The following is a 14,942-nucleotide window of genomic DNA, read 5'->3' as shown; positions in this document are numbered from 1 at the left end:
TGTCTGCATCTGTGTAGACAAAAACAAAAAAACAGATCTGTGTTAGCTGCTTCTCCTCTTGCCCTGCCCCCATCACAGGTACATGTACTGGACAGATTGGGGCGAGACGCCCCGGATCGAGCGGGCGGGGATGGACGGCAGCACCCGGAAGATCATTGTGGACTCGGACATTTACTGGCCCAATGGACTGACCATTGACCTAGAGGAGCAGAAGCTCTACTGGGCCGATGCCAAGCTCAGCTTCATCCACCGTGCCAATCTAGATGGCTCGTTCCGGTAGGTACCTGTGCAGTCCTGGAGCACCCCCTTCCCCTTTGTCCCCAGGGCTTTTGAATGCGTTTCTTCTTAACTCAGGCCTACAGACTCTTCTCTGAAACTCTGGGAACCTGAGACATGCAGGACTTCTCAGAACTTGGAACAGTGTCAGGGTCTGGGTGGCACTTGCCCCCAGCCCTTGAATATTTCTATAGCAGGTGTGGCATGTTCATTCTAAGTAGGACAGAAAAGACCATCTGTAGGCCACACCTATGCACAGTTTTTAACTTTTTTTTAAACTTTGTTTTTTTGAGACAGAGTCTCACTCTTTCACCCAGGCTGGAGTGCAATGGCATAGTCTCAGCTCACTGCAGCCTCTACCCCCCAGGCTCAAGCGATCCTCCCACCTTGGCCTCCCAAGTAGCTGGGACTACAGGAGTGCGCCACCACACCTGGCAAATTTTTGTATTTGTGGTAGAGACGGTGTCTCACATGTTGCTCAGGCTGGTCTCCTAAGCTTAAGGGACCCTCCCTCTCAGCTCCCAGGGTGCTGGGATTACAGGCGTGAGCCACCGTGCTGGCTCATGCACCAAATGAGCATCAAAAGCTTTCCATCTTCAGAGCGTTTTGGATTTTGGAATTGTTGGGGAGGGCTTGTGGCCCAGCAGGGTTATGAACAGTAACCCTGTCACACGCACCACCCCCACCCTGGCCCCACCCCAGCTCAGGCATTTGAGGGCAGCAGCTGGAGCTGTCTTAGTTATTGCTGCATTCCTCAGTCTCACCAGGGGGCCATCCACATGGTCAGGGCTCAATAAAATGGGCCAAGAATGAGTAGGAAGGGTTTTCCCCTTGTTGGGTAATTGCTTTTAGAGCCTTCTGGTCAGTGTAGCTTCACAGCCCTGCACTTAATTACCTCTTAGACAAACATCCCGTGTGTGTACAGGTGAAAGGCAGTTTCTTCACTGACCAAGTACTGCCTGCTGCTGGCCCTGTGTGCCAGGTGTCAGCGATCCTCCTGGGACGGCAGATCCCATTCCTGCCCTAGTGGAGCTCCTGGCCCAGGCTGGGATGTGGCAGGTATCCATGCAGAGAGCAGTAGTGACTGCATGGGAGGACTCTGGCTGGATTTCTGCAAACACAGGCCAACACCCACATGAACAGACTTGAGGGCCTGGGCAGCTTTGCACCACGTTCGCCAGGCTTCGTGTGTTCGTTATCCATTGCTGTGTAACAAAACAGCCCACAACTTAACAGCCTGAAACAGCAAGCAGGTTTTTTATGGGGAGGGGGTCAGCAATGAGGAGTGGATTAGCTGGGTGGTTCTGGCTCAGGGTGTGACCGGAGAGTACACTCAAGCTCCTGACTGGGGCCTCAGTCATCTGAAGGTTCGAGTGAGGCCGGGACATCCACTTCCAAGCTCATTCTCAGGGCAAGAGGCCTCAATTTCTCCTGTTCCTCTTATGCTGAGCCACACATCTCTTTTGGGCTGGTTTGAAAATATCCTGTTGTCCCTGGAAGTGCAGACGGGTGGGTCTGGTTTGAGATTTGGAAATGTGGTTACCCTGTAGACTGTGGTTCTTGGGAGCTGAGTGATCTTACAGTTATGAAGGGTGGATGAGAGGATAGAAAGGCTGCAGCTGGGAGTGCCCTGGTCAAAGGATGGTAACAGTGAGGGTGATGGCAGTTGAAATATGCTAATGGTGGTGGCAGCGACAAACCCTTCCGTAGCACTTACTGTTTTCCAGGGACATTTATCAGCTCATTTAATGTTCACACCAACTCTATGAAATGTTTGCTATTATGTTTTATTTTTATTTATATTTTTATTGTTTTGAGGCAGGGTCTCGCTTTGTCTCCCTGGCTAGAGTGCATTGACACAATCATGGTTCACTGCAGCCTTGACCTCTTTTTTTATTCGTTTGTTTTTTTGTTGTTGTTGTTTTTTCTTTTTGAGATGGAGCCTTGCTCTGTCCCCCAGGCTGGAGTGCAGTGGCACCATCTCAGCTCACTGCAACCTCCACCTCCCAGGTTCCAGCGATTCTCCTGCCTCAACCTCCCAAGTAGCTGGGATTACAGGTGCCCACCACCACGTCCGGGAAATTTTTGTTATTTTTTTAGTAGGGACGAGATTTCACCACGTTGGCCAGGCTGGTCTTGAACTCCTGATCACAAGTGATCGCCCACCTCAGCCTCCCAAAGTGCTGGGATTACAGGTGTGAGCCACCACACCCAGACACAGCCTTGACTTCTTGGGCTCAAGTGGTCCTCCCACCTCAGCCTCCCAAGTAGCTGAGACCACAGGCATGTACCACCATGCCTGGCTAATTTTTTTGTTTTTTTTTTTTGTAGAGATGGGGTTTCACCATGTTGCCCCGGCTGGTCTCAAACTCCTGAGCTCAAGCCATGTTTCCACCTTGGCCTCTCAAAGCACTGGGTTTACAGTTGTGAGCCACTGTGCCCAGCCTGTGTTTGCTATTATGATCCCCTGTGCACAGAAAGGCATGTGAATTTGCCCAAAGCCACACAGCTAGTCCTAGCCAGGGTTGGAACGTAGAGTCTGTAGCCCCAGGGTCTGGTCCGTTCTTAGCCTCTCTCCTACCTGCCTCCCCGCGGGATTCTTCTACCTCTGCAGCGGCCATCGCTCTTCATGATGCACCTGCGGCAATTCACGTGGAAGCATCGCATGTGGGGGGACGAGCTCTGGAGCCACACAGACCTGTGCAGTCCCCTTTATCTGTGACTGTGGCAAGGACTGAGGCTGACCTTCCCTCAGTGCTTCTGGCTGAGGCAGAGCGTGGCGCAGGGAGCAACCGGGAGTGATGGGCCTCTGGCTTCTCTCATTGAAAAATGTCAACATGGCTGGGCACAATGGCTCACACCTATAATCCCAGTGCTTTGGAAGGCTGAGGTGAGAGGATCATTTGAGCCCAGGGGTTCGAGACCAACCTGGCAACAAAGCGAGACCCCATCTACTAAAAATAAAAATTGGGCCGGGCACGGCGGCTCACGCTTGAAATCCCAACACTTTGAGAGGCTGAGGTGGGTGGATCACCTGAGGTCAGGAGTTTGAGACAAGCCTGGCCAACATGGTGAAACCTCATCTCTACTAAAAATACAAAAATTAGCTGGGCATGGTGGCGGGCACCTGTAATCCCAGCTACTTGGGAGGCTGAGGCAGGAGAACTGCTTGAACCCAGGAGACAAAGGTTGCAGTGAGCTGAGGTCATGCCATTGCACTCTAGTCTGGGTGACAAGAGCAAAACTCCATCTCAAAAACAAAAACAAAAACAGAAAAATTTAAATTAAAACAATTAAAATTAAGACCGGGCACGGTGGCTCACACCTGTAATCCCAGCACTTTGGGAAGCCGAGGTGGGTGGATCACGAGGTCAGGAGTTCCAGACCATCCTGGGTAACATGGTGAAACCCTGTCTCTACTAAAAATACAAAAAAATTACCCAGGCATGGTGGTGGGCGCCTGTAGTCCCAGCTACTCAGGAGGCTGAGGCAGGAGAATGGCATGAACCCGGGAGGCAGAGCTTGCAGTGAGCTGAGATTGTGCCACTGCACTCTGGCCTAGGTGACAGAGCGAGACTCCGTCTCAAAAAAAAAAAAAAATTAAAATTAAAAAATTAGCTGGCTGTGGTGGTGGTCCAGCTACTCAGGAGGCTGAGGCAGGAGGATTGATTGAGCTTAGGAGATCGAGGCTGCAGTGAGCCATGATCACGCCACTGCACTCCAGCCTGGGTGACAGAGCAAGACCCTGTCTCAGAAAACAAACAAAAAAGGCGACATTGTAGAAAACAGTTTGGTGATTCCTTAGGATATAAACATTGATTTACGTATGACCCAGCAATTCCACTCCTAGCTGTATACTCTAAGAATCGGAAACAGGTATTCACACAAAATGTGAATGGACAGGAATGTGCACAACAGCCGAAGGTGGAAATGACACAACACAGATTGTGTTCTGTCTGTACACTGGAATACGGTTCACCCCTGAAACGGGATGAAGCCCTGACATGCTACAGCACGGATGAACCTTGAAAACATGGTGCTGAGTCAAAGAAGCTAGACATCAAAGGCTGCGTATTGTGATTCGGTTTATGTGAGATGTTTAGACTGTGTGTCGTTAAATCCATCAAAAGTGTTTGCCAGGGCTGAGGGCGGGGACTAGGGAGTGACTGCTGATGGGTTTGGGGTTTTCCTGTGGGGCAATTGAAGTGCTTCGGAACTAGATAGAAGTGGAGGCTGCACATCCCTGTGAACGTGCTAGGTAACACTAATTATTCACTTTCAAGTGGTAAATTTAGGCCAGGCGCAGTGGCTCTCACCTGTAATCCCAGCACTTTGAGAGGCCAAGGCGGGTGGATCGCCTGAGCTCAGGAGTTCAAGATAAGCCTGGGCAACATGGTGAAACCCTATCTCTACCAAAAAAATACCCCCAAAAAATGAGCTGGTCATGGTGGTGCACGCCTGTGATCCCAGCTACTCTGGAGGCTGAGGTGGGAGAATCGCTTGAACCTGGGAGGCAGAGGTTGCAGTGAGCTGAGATCACACCACTGCGCTCCAACCTGGGTGGCAGAGTGAGACCCCATCTCAAAAAAACAAAACAAAACAAAGAAGTAAATAAATAAAAATGTAAATGTTATGTCCTGTGAATTTTACTTCAATAATAATTTTCTTAAAAAACAGCATCAACAAAAATGAACAGAAGGCGGTGGATCTGCAGAGCCCATAGCTCCCATCTTCCTTGTGCTGCTTCATGAGTGTCACCCTCTCCTGGCAGCTGTGCTGAGGGCTGGGGACGTGGTGGGGACCCTCTGCCCCCAGGCGCACCCTCAGGGAGCCTGTCACTGGGCGAGGGTCATTAAGCAAATAAAACTACAACATTACTGACCATGTCACATTACGATCCTGTTCCCAGTGCCCATAATCTCATTACACCCGAGTCCTCATTTGCTAGGCACCGTAAGCACCTAGAAAAGAGTAGCTGTTTCTTGTGTTGATGCCAAGTTTAATTTACTCTGAAAGTATAAATTATGAGCATTGTAAGAAGGAGCGAGTGCACGTGGCCTGATTTGTATTCAGAAGTTAAAGCCTTGGGCAGAAGAGCTGTCCTTTCCACCAGGTGTGGCTTCCTCCTTTTTCCCCTGGGGGAGACTTTGCCACTTGACCTGGGGCACCCCCTGTGTCACTGTCACAGACTGGGTTTGGGACGTGCCCTGTGCACTCCGGGAGAAACGTACAATGGCACCAACTCCTGGGGCTCTTGACCTGGCCTCATTTGTCTGGTGGAAAGTAAATGAGAGGCCTGGTGCGGTGGCGTAGGCCTGTAATCCCTGCACTTTGAGAGGCTGAGGCGGGTGGATCACCTGAGGTCAGGAGTTCAAGACCAGCCTTGCCAACATAATGAAACCCTTTCTCTACTAAAAGTACAAAAATCAGCCAGTCGTGGTGGTGGGCATCTGTAATCCCAGCTACTCGGGAGGCTGAGGCAGGAGAATTGCTTGAACCTGGGAGGCGGAGGTTGCAGTGAGCTGAGATTGCATCACTGCACTCTAGCCTAGGCAACAGACCGAGACTCCGTCTCAAAAAAAAAAAAAAAAAAAAAAAAAAAGTAATTGGGTCAGCAGCAGTGACTGTCGGGGGACCCTCATGATGGCTCCCCTACCCCGCCTCCCTGACTGCAGGCAGAAGGTGGTGGAGGGCAGCCTGACACACCCCTTCGCCCTGACGCTCTCCGGGGACACTCTGTACTGGACGGACTGGCAGACCCGCTCCATCCATGCCTGCAACAAGCGCACTGGGGGGAAGAGGAAGGAGATCCTGAGCGCCCTCTACTCACCCATGGACATTCAGGTGCTGAGCCAGGAGCGGCAGCCTTTCTGTGAGTGCCGGCTGGGCCGCGGGGGCTGGGGCATGGGGGGGGTGGGGGTGTGGGGGTGTGGGGGGTGAGGTGTGGTGGGGTGGGAGCGTGGTGAGGTGGAGGTGGGGGCTTGGTGGGGGGTGCGTGGGGGGTGAGGGCGGGGGGGTGTGAAGGCGTGGGGGGGCTTGGGCAGGAGGGTGGGGGGGGTGGGAGAGTAAGTGGGGTGGGGGACAGGTGGCCCCTCCCTGCAGAAACCCATGCCCTGGGGGGCACCCTCTCTAAAGGGGTGCCTGCTGCAGTGAAGGGAGATGTGTGCAGAGTATGTGGCTGGCTGGGGGGCACGGGCCTGCAGAGGGCCCCTGTGCAGAGCTTGTGGGGGCTGTTTCAGGTTCAGCAGTGGCAAGGGGATTCCCAAGGAAGCTTGCCTTGTTTTCAAGGCCCAGAAGTTGTGTGTGTGTGTGTGTGTGTGTGTGTGTGTGTGTGTATGGATATTAAAAAATATATATATATATGTATGTGTATTTTTTTTTTTTTGAGACGGAGTCTCGCTCTGTCACCCAGGCTGGAGTGCAGTAGTACAATCTTGGCTCACTGCAAGCTCCGCTTCCCGGGTTCACACCATTTTCCTGCCTCAGCCTCCTGAGTAGCTGGAACTATAGGCGCCCGCCACCGCGCCCGACTAATTTTTTGTATTTTTAGTAGAGACGGGGTTTCACCGTGTTAGCCAGGATGGTCTCAATCTCCTGACCTCGTGATCCGCCCGCCTTGGCCTCCCAAAGTGCTGGGATTACAGGCGTGAGCCACTGCGCCCGGCCACGTGTATGTATTTTTAATAGAGATGAGATTTTGCCATGTTGCCCAGGCTTGTCTCAAACTCCTGGGCTCCAGTGGTCCTCACACCTTGACCTCCCAAAGTGCTGGGGTCACAGGTATGAGCCACCATGCTTGGCCATGCAAGTTGCATATTTATCAATGAATAACCTGCTCAGAATCAGCAGTTCTCAGCCTGGGGGCCACGCAGGGTTGTGACAGAGGTCCCTGATGGTGAAATTCACCAGCTTCTGTGACAGTGGGGCTGTGGCTCTGGGGACAGTGACCCACCCCCACAGGGACCAGGGATGGAGATTTCTGGTGAAGCCATTATGGAAGGTTTGGACTTTGAATTGAAAGGTGGGGCCTAGGGGTGGCAGCTGTTCCCAGAGCAGGACAGAGGAGGGTGGGGCTCTCTGGAGCTGTTTCCTGGTGAGAAAGTCATGGGCACAAAACCCTTCTACACTTGGGGCAGCATGAGGGAGGGAGAGGTTCATTTTGGTGAGTTTGTTGTTCCAGTTATATCCATATTATGGGGCTGATACACCCCAGCTTTCCCCTGGTTTGAATGAAGTGCTGGAAGCATTTATTGAGTTCCCTTCAATTGCTGTTGGTCATAGAGGGCTTGGGAGAGTGACAAGCTTGGCCATCCCAGCAAGAGGGACAGTGTTCCTGTGGAAGCTGCTGCGTCCACACATAGCACAAAGACAAGACAAGCCTTTTGCCCAGGAGCCCACTCTTTCTGGGGTTTCCGTCACTACCACACGGGCAGGTCCTGACCCCTGCCGTTGGAGTGTGGGGGGCACCCTTTGCAGAGGGGTGTCCTTTCAGGGCCCTGAGAAGCTAGGGAGGGTTTTCTAGTCATAGGAGCTTGTGGGAGGGAGCAGGTAGGGAGGATGCCACTCCACGGGCAGGTCACGTCTGGGTGTGAGGGTGGCCAGGAAGGTCACAGCTGGTTTTGGGGAAATTGCAGGCCGTCTGGCCGGGCTGAGGGCCCGATGTGGAGGGGGCCAGCGATGAGGCAGGAGGTGGAATGGTGCCCGCGGGGAGGTCCCTGATGCCACTTGAGGCTGGCATTTGGGCAGAGGGACACTGGGGGCTGTCATGGGGGACGAGGAGGCAGGATGAGACTCATTCAGAAACAAGTGGCGGTCTTCTTCTGGAACCTTCTCTCACTCTGTCCTGGTTTTCCCAGTCCACACTCGCTGTGAGGAGGACAATGGCGGCTGCTCCCACCTGTGCCTGCTGTCCCCAAGGGAGCCTTTCTACACATGTGCCTGTCCCACGGGTGTGCAGCTGCAGGACAACGGCAGGACGTGTAAGGCAGGTGAGCCGGCGGGACGGGACGGGGCGGGTGGGGCGAGGCCTGGCGGGAATGGGCTGCGGCCAGTTGTCCCAGAAGGAACCTTGGCAAACCCGTTCAAAATGATCCACTCGGCAGGTGTGGTGATTCAAATCTGTGGTCCCAGCTACTCGGGACTCTGAGTTGGGAGGATCGCTTGAGCCCAGGAGGTCAATCCTGTTTTATTTTTTTTTTGCCCCAGATATTTTCCCAGTTTTTCACTCTCCGCCTTGGTCCTCAGGCGCTTGGTGCTTCCTCGTACTGTGCTGCAGTGGGGCATGGCTCTTCTCCTCTGGGTCACTGGCTGAGGATCTTTCTTTCCAGGTGTCAGTTCGGGGCGGGCCCTTCAGGAAGTTACACAGGTTGAGGATGCAGCTTGCCTTCGGGGATGCTTCTGGGCCTGGGGTAGCCGGTCTGGCCTCTGGGACTGACCCTGGGGCCTGGCAAGCAAGGGGGTAACGAGAGGTGTCAGGAAAGCGCCATCCCTGGTACCAGTCCTCCCCATTTCTGTAGCGTGATGGGGCCCAGCTTGCAGAAGGTGGTGGGGGACAGGGTCTGCTTCCTGTAACAGTGTCCCACTCAGGAGGGCAAGGGGCTTCCAAGTGGGCTGGCTTCCACACTCAGGGAGAGTTCTAAGGGGCAGAGTCTCAGTGTGGGGCCCCCTAGAAGGACTCTCCTGGTATCCAATGGGTGGAGAAATCTCCTTGCTCCCACTGCTGTCTGAGCACATGGGGGTCCTGACTCTAGGGACAGTTTCCTGGTCCCTCTGCCCTCCCCGGCTAGGGTCTGTACTTGTGTGCAGCGGCCGGGGTGTGTGTGTGGTTGCGGTGCCCGTGGCGCATGGGTCTTTTCTCTGCTCCCTGGCAGGGGTCCTGCTGTTGGTGAGGACTTTCCAGGTTCGTATTTGTCTTTCTCTTTCTGAGAGCAGAGCATCTTTAATGAAGACATGGCTGTTTCTTAAAAGGGTCTGTCCTCTGTGCCGGCTACTGCAGGGGGATGGTTGGAGAGTCTCCCCCACCGAGCATCTTGTTTCCCAAGTGGGGAGAAGGAGAATTTGAGAAATGGGGACTTGGGCAGCCTAGTCCTCATGGCTCTGGACAGCACCCCAGTCATTCATCTGCTTGCTCATTCATTCATTCATCCATCCATTTGCTCGTTCAGCAGGCATTTGTCAAGCACTTGCCGTGTGCCAGCATTGCTCCGAGGCACTGGGGACCCCGCGGTGCAGACAGAATCCTGGGCCTCTGGTGCTCATACTCGGGTTTCTGGGGCTGGGTGGGTGGGGAGACAGCACAAGCGAGTCCACGAGGGAGTTGGTGCATTAGAAAGGGTGAGTGTCTTGGACACCCACTCCTCCATCACCTCTGGGGCCCTTCACTGTTTACCGTTTACCTCGGCCTCAAAGGCAATGTTGAGAGAGAAACTGGACCCAGGGAAGGAGTCCAGATGAGCTGCCTCGTGAGTGACCTGGCGACACCAGGAGTTTGGACCAAGCAGATTAAGGGTGGATTAAAGACCCTTGAGTGGGAGGAGGTTTGACCAGGTTGGATGAGCCCCTTGTTTACAGAGGAGGCTAGGGCAAGTCACTGGCCTGGGGTCACCCACAGCAGGTGGCATAGTAGGTTCAAGCAGGTGGGGTCTGGCTCCCAGAGGCATGAGTTTGCTACTGCTCCATACCTGGGCCCTGGTGGAGCAAGGCCCTGCTCTCCCTCACAGACTGCCCCAGGACCCTGCCTGCTCCCTGAAGGAGGGGGTGCCTCGGCTGCATAAGCCTCAGCAGAGAAGGATGCTTGGCCGACTGGCTGCCCGGGAACTTTGGCCTTCCCAGAGTTTGTTTTCTCTCCTTCCTGTCTGTCTGTTGGTGAGAAGAGGCTGAACTCAGTGCTGGAGCTGGACCCTGCGTTCTGCAGTGTCGGTCGAAGTCCTGGCGGAAAGGGAAAGAATGAGGACATATGGGCTCATGACGGCAGAGAGCGGCCACCACAGTCAGGGCCAGGGGACGGAGCAGAGAGAGAATCACCGGAACACGGCACAGGTTTAGAACAGGCAGCTCGGGCCAGGCGCAGTGGCTCACACCTGTAATCCCAACAATTTGGGAGTCCGAGGCAGGTGGGTCATTTGAGGTCAAGAGTTCAAGACCAGCCTGGCCAACATGGTGAAACCCCATCTCTACTAAAAATACAAAAATTAGCTAGGCAGTAGTGGCACAGGCCTGTGATCGCAGCTACTTGGGAGACTAAGGCAGGAGTGAACCCGGGAGGCGGAGCTTGCAGTGAGCCGAGATCACACCACTGCACTCCAGCCTGGGCGACAGAGTCTCAAAAAAAAGCAAAAACAAAAAAGGCAGCTCATCCTGTCCAATCTGGAAAAGGTGGAAGGTGGCACATATACATTCCCCAATATCCACAAATATTCCAGAAAATATCTGAGAAGAAAGCAGTTAATGAGTTGGGCCTGTTCCCCTGCCCCGAGGTGCACGTGTGGTGGGGGCTGTGTCAGGAAGCAAGCCGGCGCACAAATGGACATAGTCAGGACAGACCTGGGTCAGGTATGGGACACAGCAGGGGCTGAGTTGGAGACTCCTATACTGGGGCCGTGGCCGCCTGAACCGGCAGGCCAGGAGTTTCTCCCTGGAGGCCTGAGATCTGAAGGACTAAAAGAGGGAAAGGCGAGAAGGAACAGCATGTGCGGCGGCTCTGAGGCAGGAGCGTGTTGGTGTCGGGACCGACTTCCCGGGCTGTGCGACCTATGTAGTCACATGAGGTGAGCTCTGTTGTTGACCTGAAATTCCTACCTTTTGAGTAAGGGGCTCTCTGCACTCCCATTTTGCAGCAGTCCCCACAGATTCTGTAACGGGCCCTGCGCTGTGTGTTTGCGAAGCTGAGGGAGTTCTGGAGGTGGTCTCTTACTCTCTCGGTGTGTCTGTCTCCACATCTTATCTTCTGTTGCTTTTTTGTTCCCTGGCCCTTCCTGCATTTTTTTTGTATGTGACTGTGTGCCTGTGTGATTGAACCATAAGGCTTCCTGCTATTTATTTCACTTTATGCATTGCAGAAGCGTTTGTGATTGCAGGAGGTAAATATGTATCAAAGACATGAGTTTTAGTGCCTGAAGGATATCTTTTTTTTTTTTTTTTTTTTGAGACGGAGTCTTGTTTTGTCACCCAGGTTGGAGTGCAGTGGCTCACAGTAGCTTCCACCTCCCAGGTTCAAGTGATTCTCCTGCCTCAGCCTCCCAAGCAGCTGGGATTACAGGCGCCCACCACCATGCCTGGCTAATTTTTGTATATTTAGTAGAGACAGGGTTTCACCGCGTTGGCTAGGCTGGTCTCGAACTCCTAACCTCAGGGGATCTGCCTACCTTAGCCTCCCGAAGTTCTAGGATCACAGGCAGGAGCCGCTGTGCCTGGCCTATGCCTGAATTATATCTTGATTTTTTTTTTTTTGAGGCGGAGTCTCGCTCTGTCTCCCAGGCTGGAGTGCAGTGGTGCGATCTCGGCTCACTGCAAGCTCCGCCTCCTGGGTTCACTCCATTCTCTTGCCTCAGCCTCCTGAGTAACTGGGACTACAGGCACCCGCCACCATGCCCGGCTAATTTTTTTTGTATTTTAGTAGAGCCGGGGTTTCACCGTGTTAGCCAGGATGGTCTCGATCTCCTGACCTCGTGATCCACCCGCCTTGGCCTCCCAAAGTGCTGGGATTACAGGCGTGAGCCACCGCGCCTGGCCTGTCTGAATGATATCTTATCAAGACATGTCTTTTAACCGTCCTACTGCTATGGGGCATGTCTGTTCTCTTTGTGTTTTTGCCATTTCTGAGTCTCACTGCTGTGGGTTGGGGGTGGGCAGGTGAGAGCTGGCTTGGGGTCTGGCCACTGGAGTTAGAGGGCGCAGGGCCTGGTGTGTGTTGCCACCATCGATTGGTGATGTCTGCCTAAATGCTGTGTTGCATCTGTTGGGAATATCTGCCCTGGAGAGCAATGGACATGTAGGAAGCAGGTGTGGTCACCATCTCTGCTCTCAGGGTGTCAAAGCAAGGCTGGGTGTGGACATTTGTCCAAGGAATGGGGAAGGGACACAGCCCCCACAGCAAGCAGATTGTGCAGTCGTGCCTGTCAGGTGCCTTGCCCCAACAGTGGAAGGGTCATTCGAGGTCAGGAGTTCAAGACCAGTCTGGCCAACATGGTGGCCAACATGGTGAAACCCCGTCTCTACTAAAAATACAAAACTTAGCTGGGCGGCAGTGGTGCACCTGTAATCACAGCTTTGTGGGAGACTGAGGCAAGAGAACATGTTGCCCAGGGAGCTTTTGTTAAGGGTCCCTGTGTGGCTCCCTCATGCGTCAGAGTTCCAGGAACTCTGATGGGCCCTGATAAAACCCCAGACTCATGGCTCAGTGAAGTTGCACAGCTGGACAAGCTTGGAGACCCCCAAATAACTTGCCCAGGCTACCCTGGCTTGCAAAGGGCCGCTGCTCATCAAGGGGTGGACGGTGCCATGCCGGATGCCTGGCATGCAGTGGGTGCCCAGTGTCCAGCTGCCTTGTCCACTGTCCATGCCCTTATCACCGTCATGTTGTCACCATGACCAGCGTCTTAGGTGCTGTGGCTGGTGCCAGGCCCGTGAGAGCTGGGGCAGGTTCGCTCAGGGTCCAGGTTTGCCTGCATCGTCCCAGAATCCTCTCACACCTGGGGGAGTGGGCTGTCATTGGGAGCTGGTAAAGGGGTGTTGCTTTCTTTCCCAACCAGAAGAGGCAGGGGCCATAGACTTAGGTGGAGCCCCTGGCTCTTTGCTGGCTCCCAGGATTCTGACAGCTGGGCCTTCTGAGCCCTGGGGACTGGCTGCCCGTGGCTGAGCCCTTCAAGGGCATTGCACTCCTTCTGCGAATGTCACATCCTGTCTCCGTGTCCAGACCCAGAGCAGCCCTGGGGAGTCCTCAGGGCTCATTTTCCAGCAAGGGGTGGGTGGGGTGGGTTGGGACAGGCCCTGTGGTGATTAGAGGAGGCTGCCTGCGCTCACAGTGGGTGGTTGGGTTACCCAGAGGAGGAGGCCCCTGCAGGCTGGCAGGGGGCCTGTTGGCTCTGGCCCCAGCCCTGGGCTCTGTGGCGTGGAGCTGACACCACAGACACCTGTGGGGCTGGACCGCTGGATTAGCAGAAAGCCCTGTGCTTCCTGTTGGAAGCTTTCCCATTCCAGAGCCATCAGGGCTGCGAGGGCTGAGCACGCAGCTCCACGCTCCCTGGAGACTCAGCCGTCAGGGGGCACCTTTCTCTGGTCTTGTGGGAACTGTTTTTGCCCCCAGCCGTGAGAGGCACTTTTACACATAACTCAGTTGGAGTGTGAGTGGCATGCAGGAGAAAACCATTTTGTGTCATTTAGACGCCCTGCTTGGGTGGGACTCTGGGCTGGGAACATCCACATGCAGCCAGTGCAGGGACTGTTTTACTCTGAGCCTGAATCTTGCTGCTTTGGTTCCAGATGCTGTGTATAGGGTGTTCTGTCAAAGGGAGAAAAAAGCTCCTCGATGACACAGAAAGATGCAACCGGGAGTCTGGTTTTGCATGAGGATGTGAGCGTTTCAGTTCACTGTTTTTGTAAGCACGGTTCCCCAGCCTGACCTCAGGGCTGCCTGGAGATGGGCCCCACCCGCTTCCCGTTAATTAACTGGCTGGTGCTGGGTGTGGATTCTGGCTTCTCTGTCTCCCTGCCCTGGATCCTTTTGAAGCTGAAGTGTTCCAGGGGCAGCTGGTGTGGAAAAGGGGAGATAGAGTTTTCTAGAGGTTTTAGAGTTGAGAAGAAACCTAAACTCTTCTCAGAAGCGTTTCAGGGGTTTGTCACCAAGGTGGCTCTCTGCAGATTTGAGATGGTTTTAGAAGATCTTTCCATATTTCTTAATCCAGAGGGAGATGGGGATGGGTGAGAAACGGCTTTGTCCTTAAGGAAGTCATGTTCTGGTTGGAGGACAGGCACAGCCTGGCATTGAAGTTGGTGAGTCAGAGACGGACCTGTGAGCGGGGCCAGAATGGGGCATGGGCTTCAGACGTCACAAAGCAGACCACGCACGTGGCATCCTGGGGCTTTAGTATCCAAATGTCCTGTCCTCCGGGTTTTATTCCTTGCCCTAAAATATCACATTAAAGGAAAGTGTTTTGTTAAGAGACCACAGTCTTGTCACCTGAGCACAGTCGCTGTTCTTTCCTCTGTGGCTTTCCAGGCTGCAGGCGCCTGTTGGTGCTGTGGCTGTGCACCCGGCAGGCATGAATTAGCTGTGCAGCGTGGCTGCTGACGGGACACCTCGCCTCGACCGAAAACCACCTGGAGATAGCAGCTGCTCACCCAGGGGCAACGTGAAGAAAACGTGAAATTCTGTTGCTTGTTGCAGCTGACGGCACGGCTCTGAGGTCCCAGTGGGCAGAGGCCTCATGCAGGGCACCTCGCCAGCCAGGACGTCAGAGCTGGCCGGAAGGAGCGGTGCCTGTGGAGGGCTGCCAGTGCCCAGGGAGCCTTCCGAAGTGTCACGTTGAGCAATGAAATTCAGAGTCGGGCAGAGGAGGCCCTGGGGTCACACGGGGATCTCCTCCTGGCTATAGGTTGGTGAGGTCCAGTGTCCGGGGGTGAAGGATAGAGGCCCCGTGGTGAGGGCTCCAGAGCTGGCCCTGGGCTAG

At 54.1% G+C, this 14,942-nt stretch overlaps 1 protein-coding gene across 21 annotated transcripts in view; it reads left to right on the top strand.

The window, feature by feature from the left end:
- Window positions 1–14,942, top strand: part of LRP5 (LDL receptor related protein 5) — a 141,143-nt gene that overhangs the window by 45,688 nt on the left and 80,513 nt on the right. For all 21 annotated transcript variants that reach the window (XR_012422966.1, XR_012422968.1, XR_012422965.1 and 18 more), the window contains 3 exons: window positions 79–276; window positions 5,952–6,148; window positions 8,133–8,264. Coding sequence is in view for 16 of the 21 variants with exons in the window: in XM_045370601.3 (XP_045226536.2) it covers window positions 79–276; window positions 5,952–6,148; window positions 8,133–8,264 (527 nt within the window). In the remaining 5 variants the exon portion in view is untranslated. The remainder of the gene's footprint in view (window positions 1–78; window positions 277–5,951; window positions 6,149–8,132; window positions 8,265–14,942) is intronic.

Source organism: Macaca fascicularis, chromosome 14, assembly GCF_037993035.2.
Source record: "Macaca fascicularis isolate 582-1 chromosome 14, T2T-MFA8v1.1".
Classification (NCBI taxonomy): Eukaryota; Metazoa; Chordata; class Mammalia; order Primates; family Cercopithecidae; genus Macaca; species Macaca fascicularis.
Note: the sequence above shows the minus strand (reverse complement) of the source record. Positions and strands in the feature narration are given on the sequence as shown.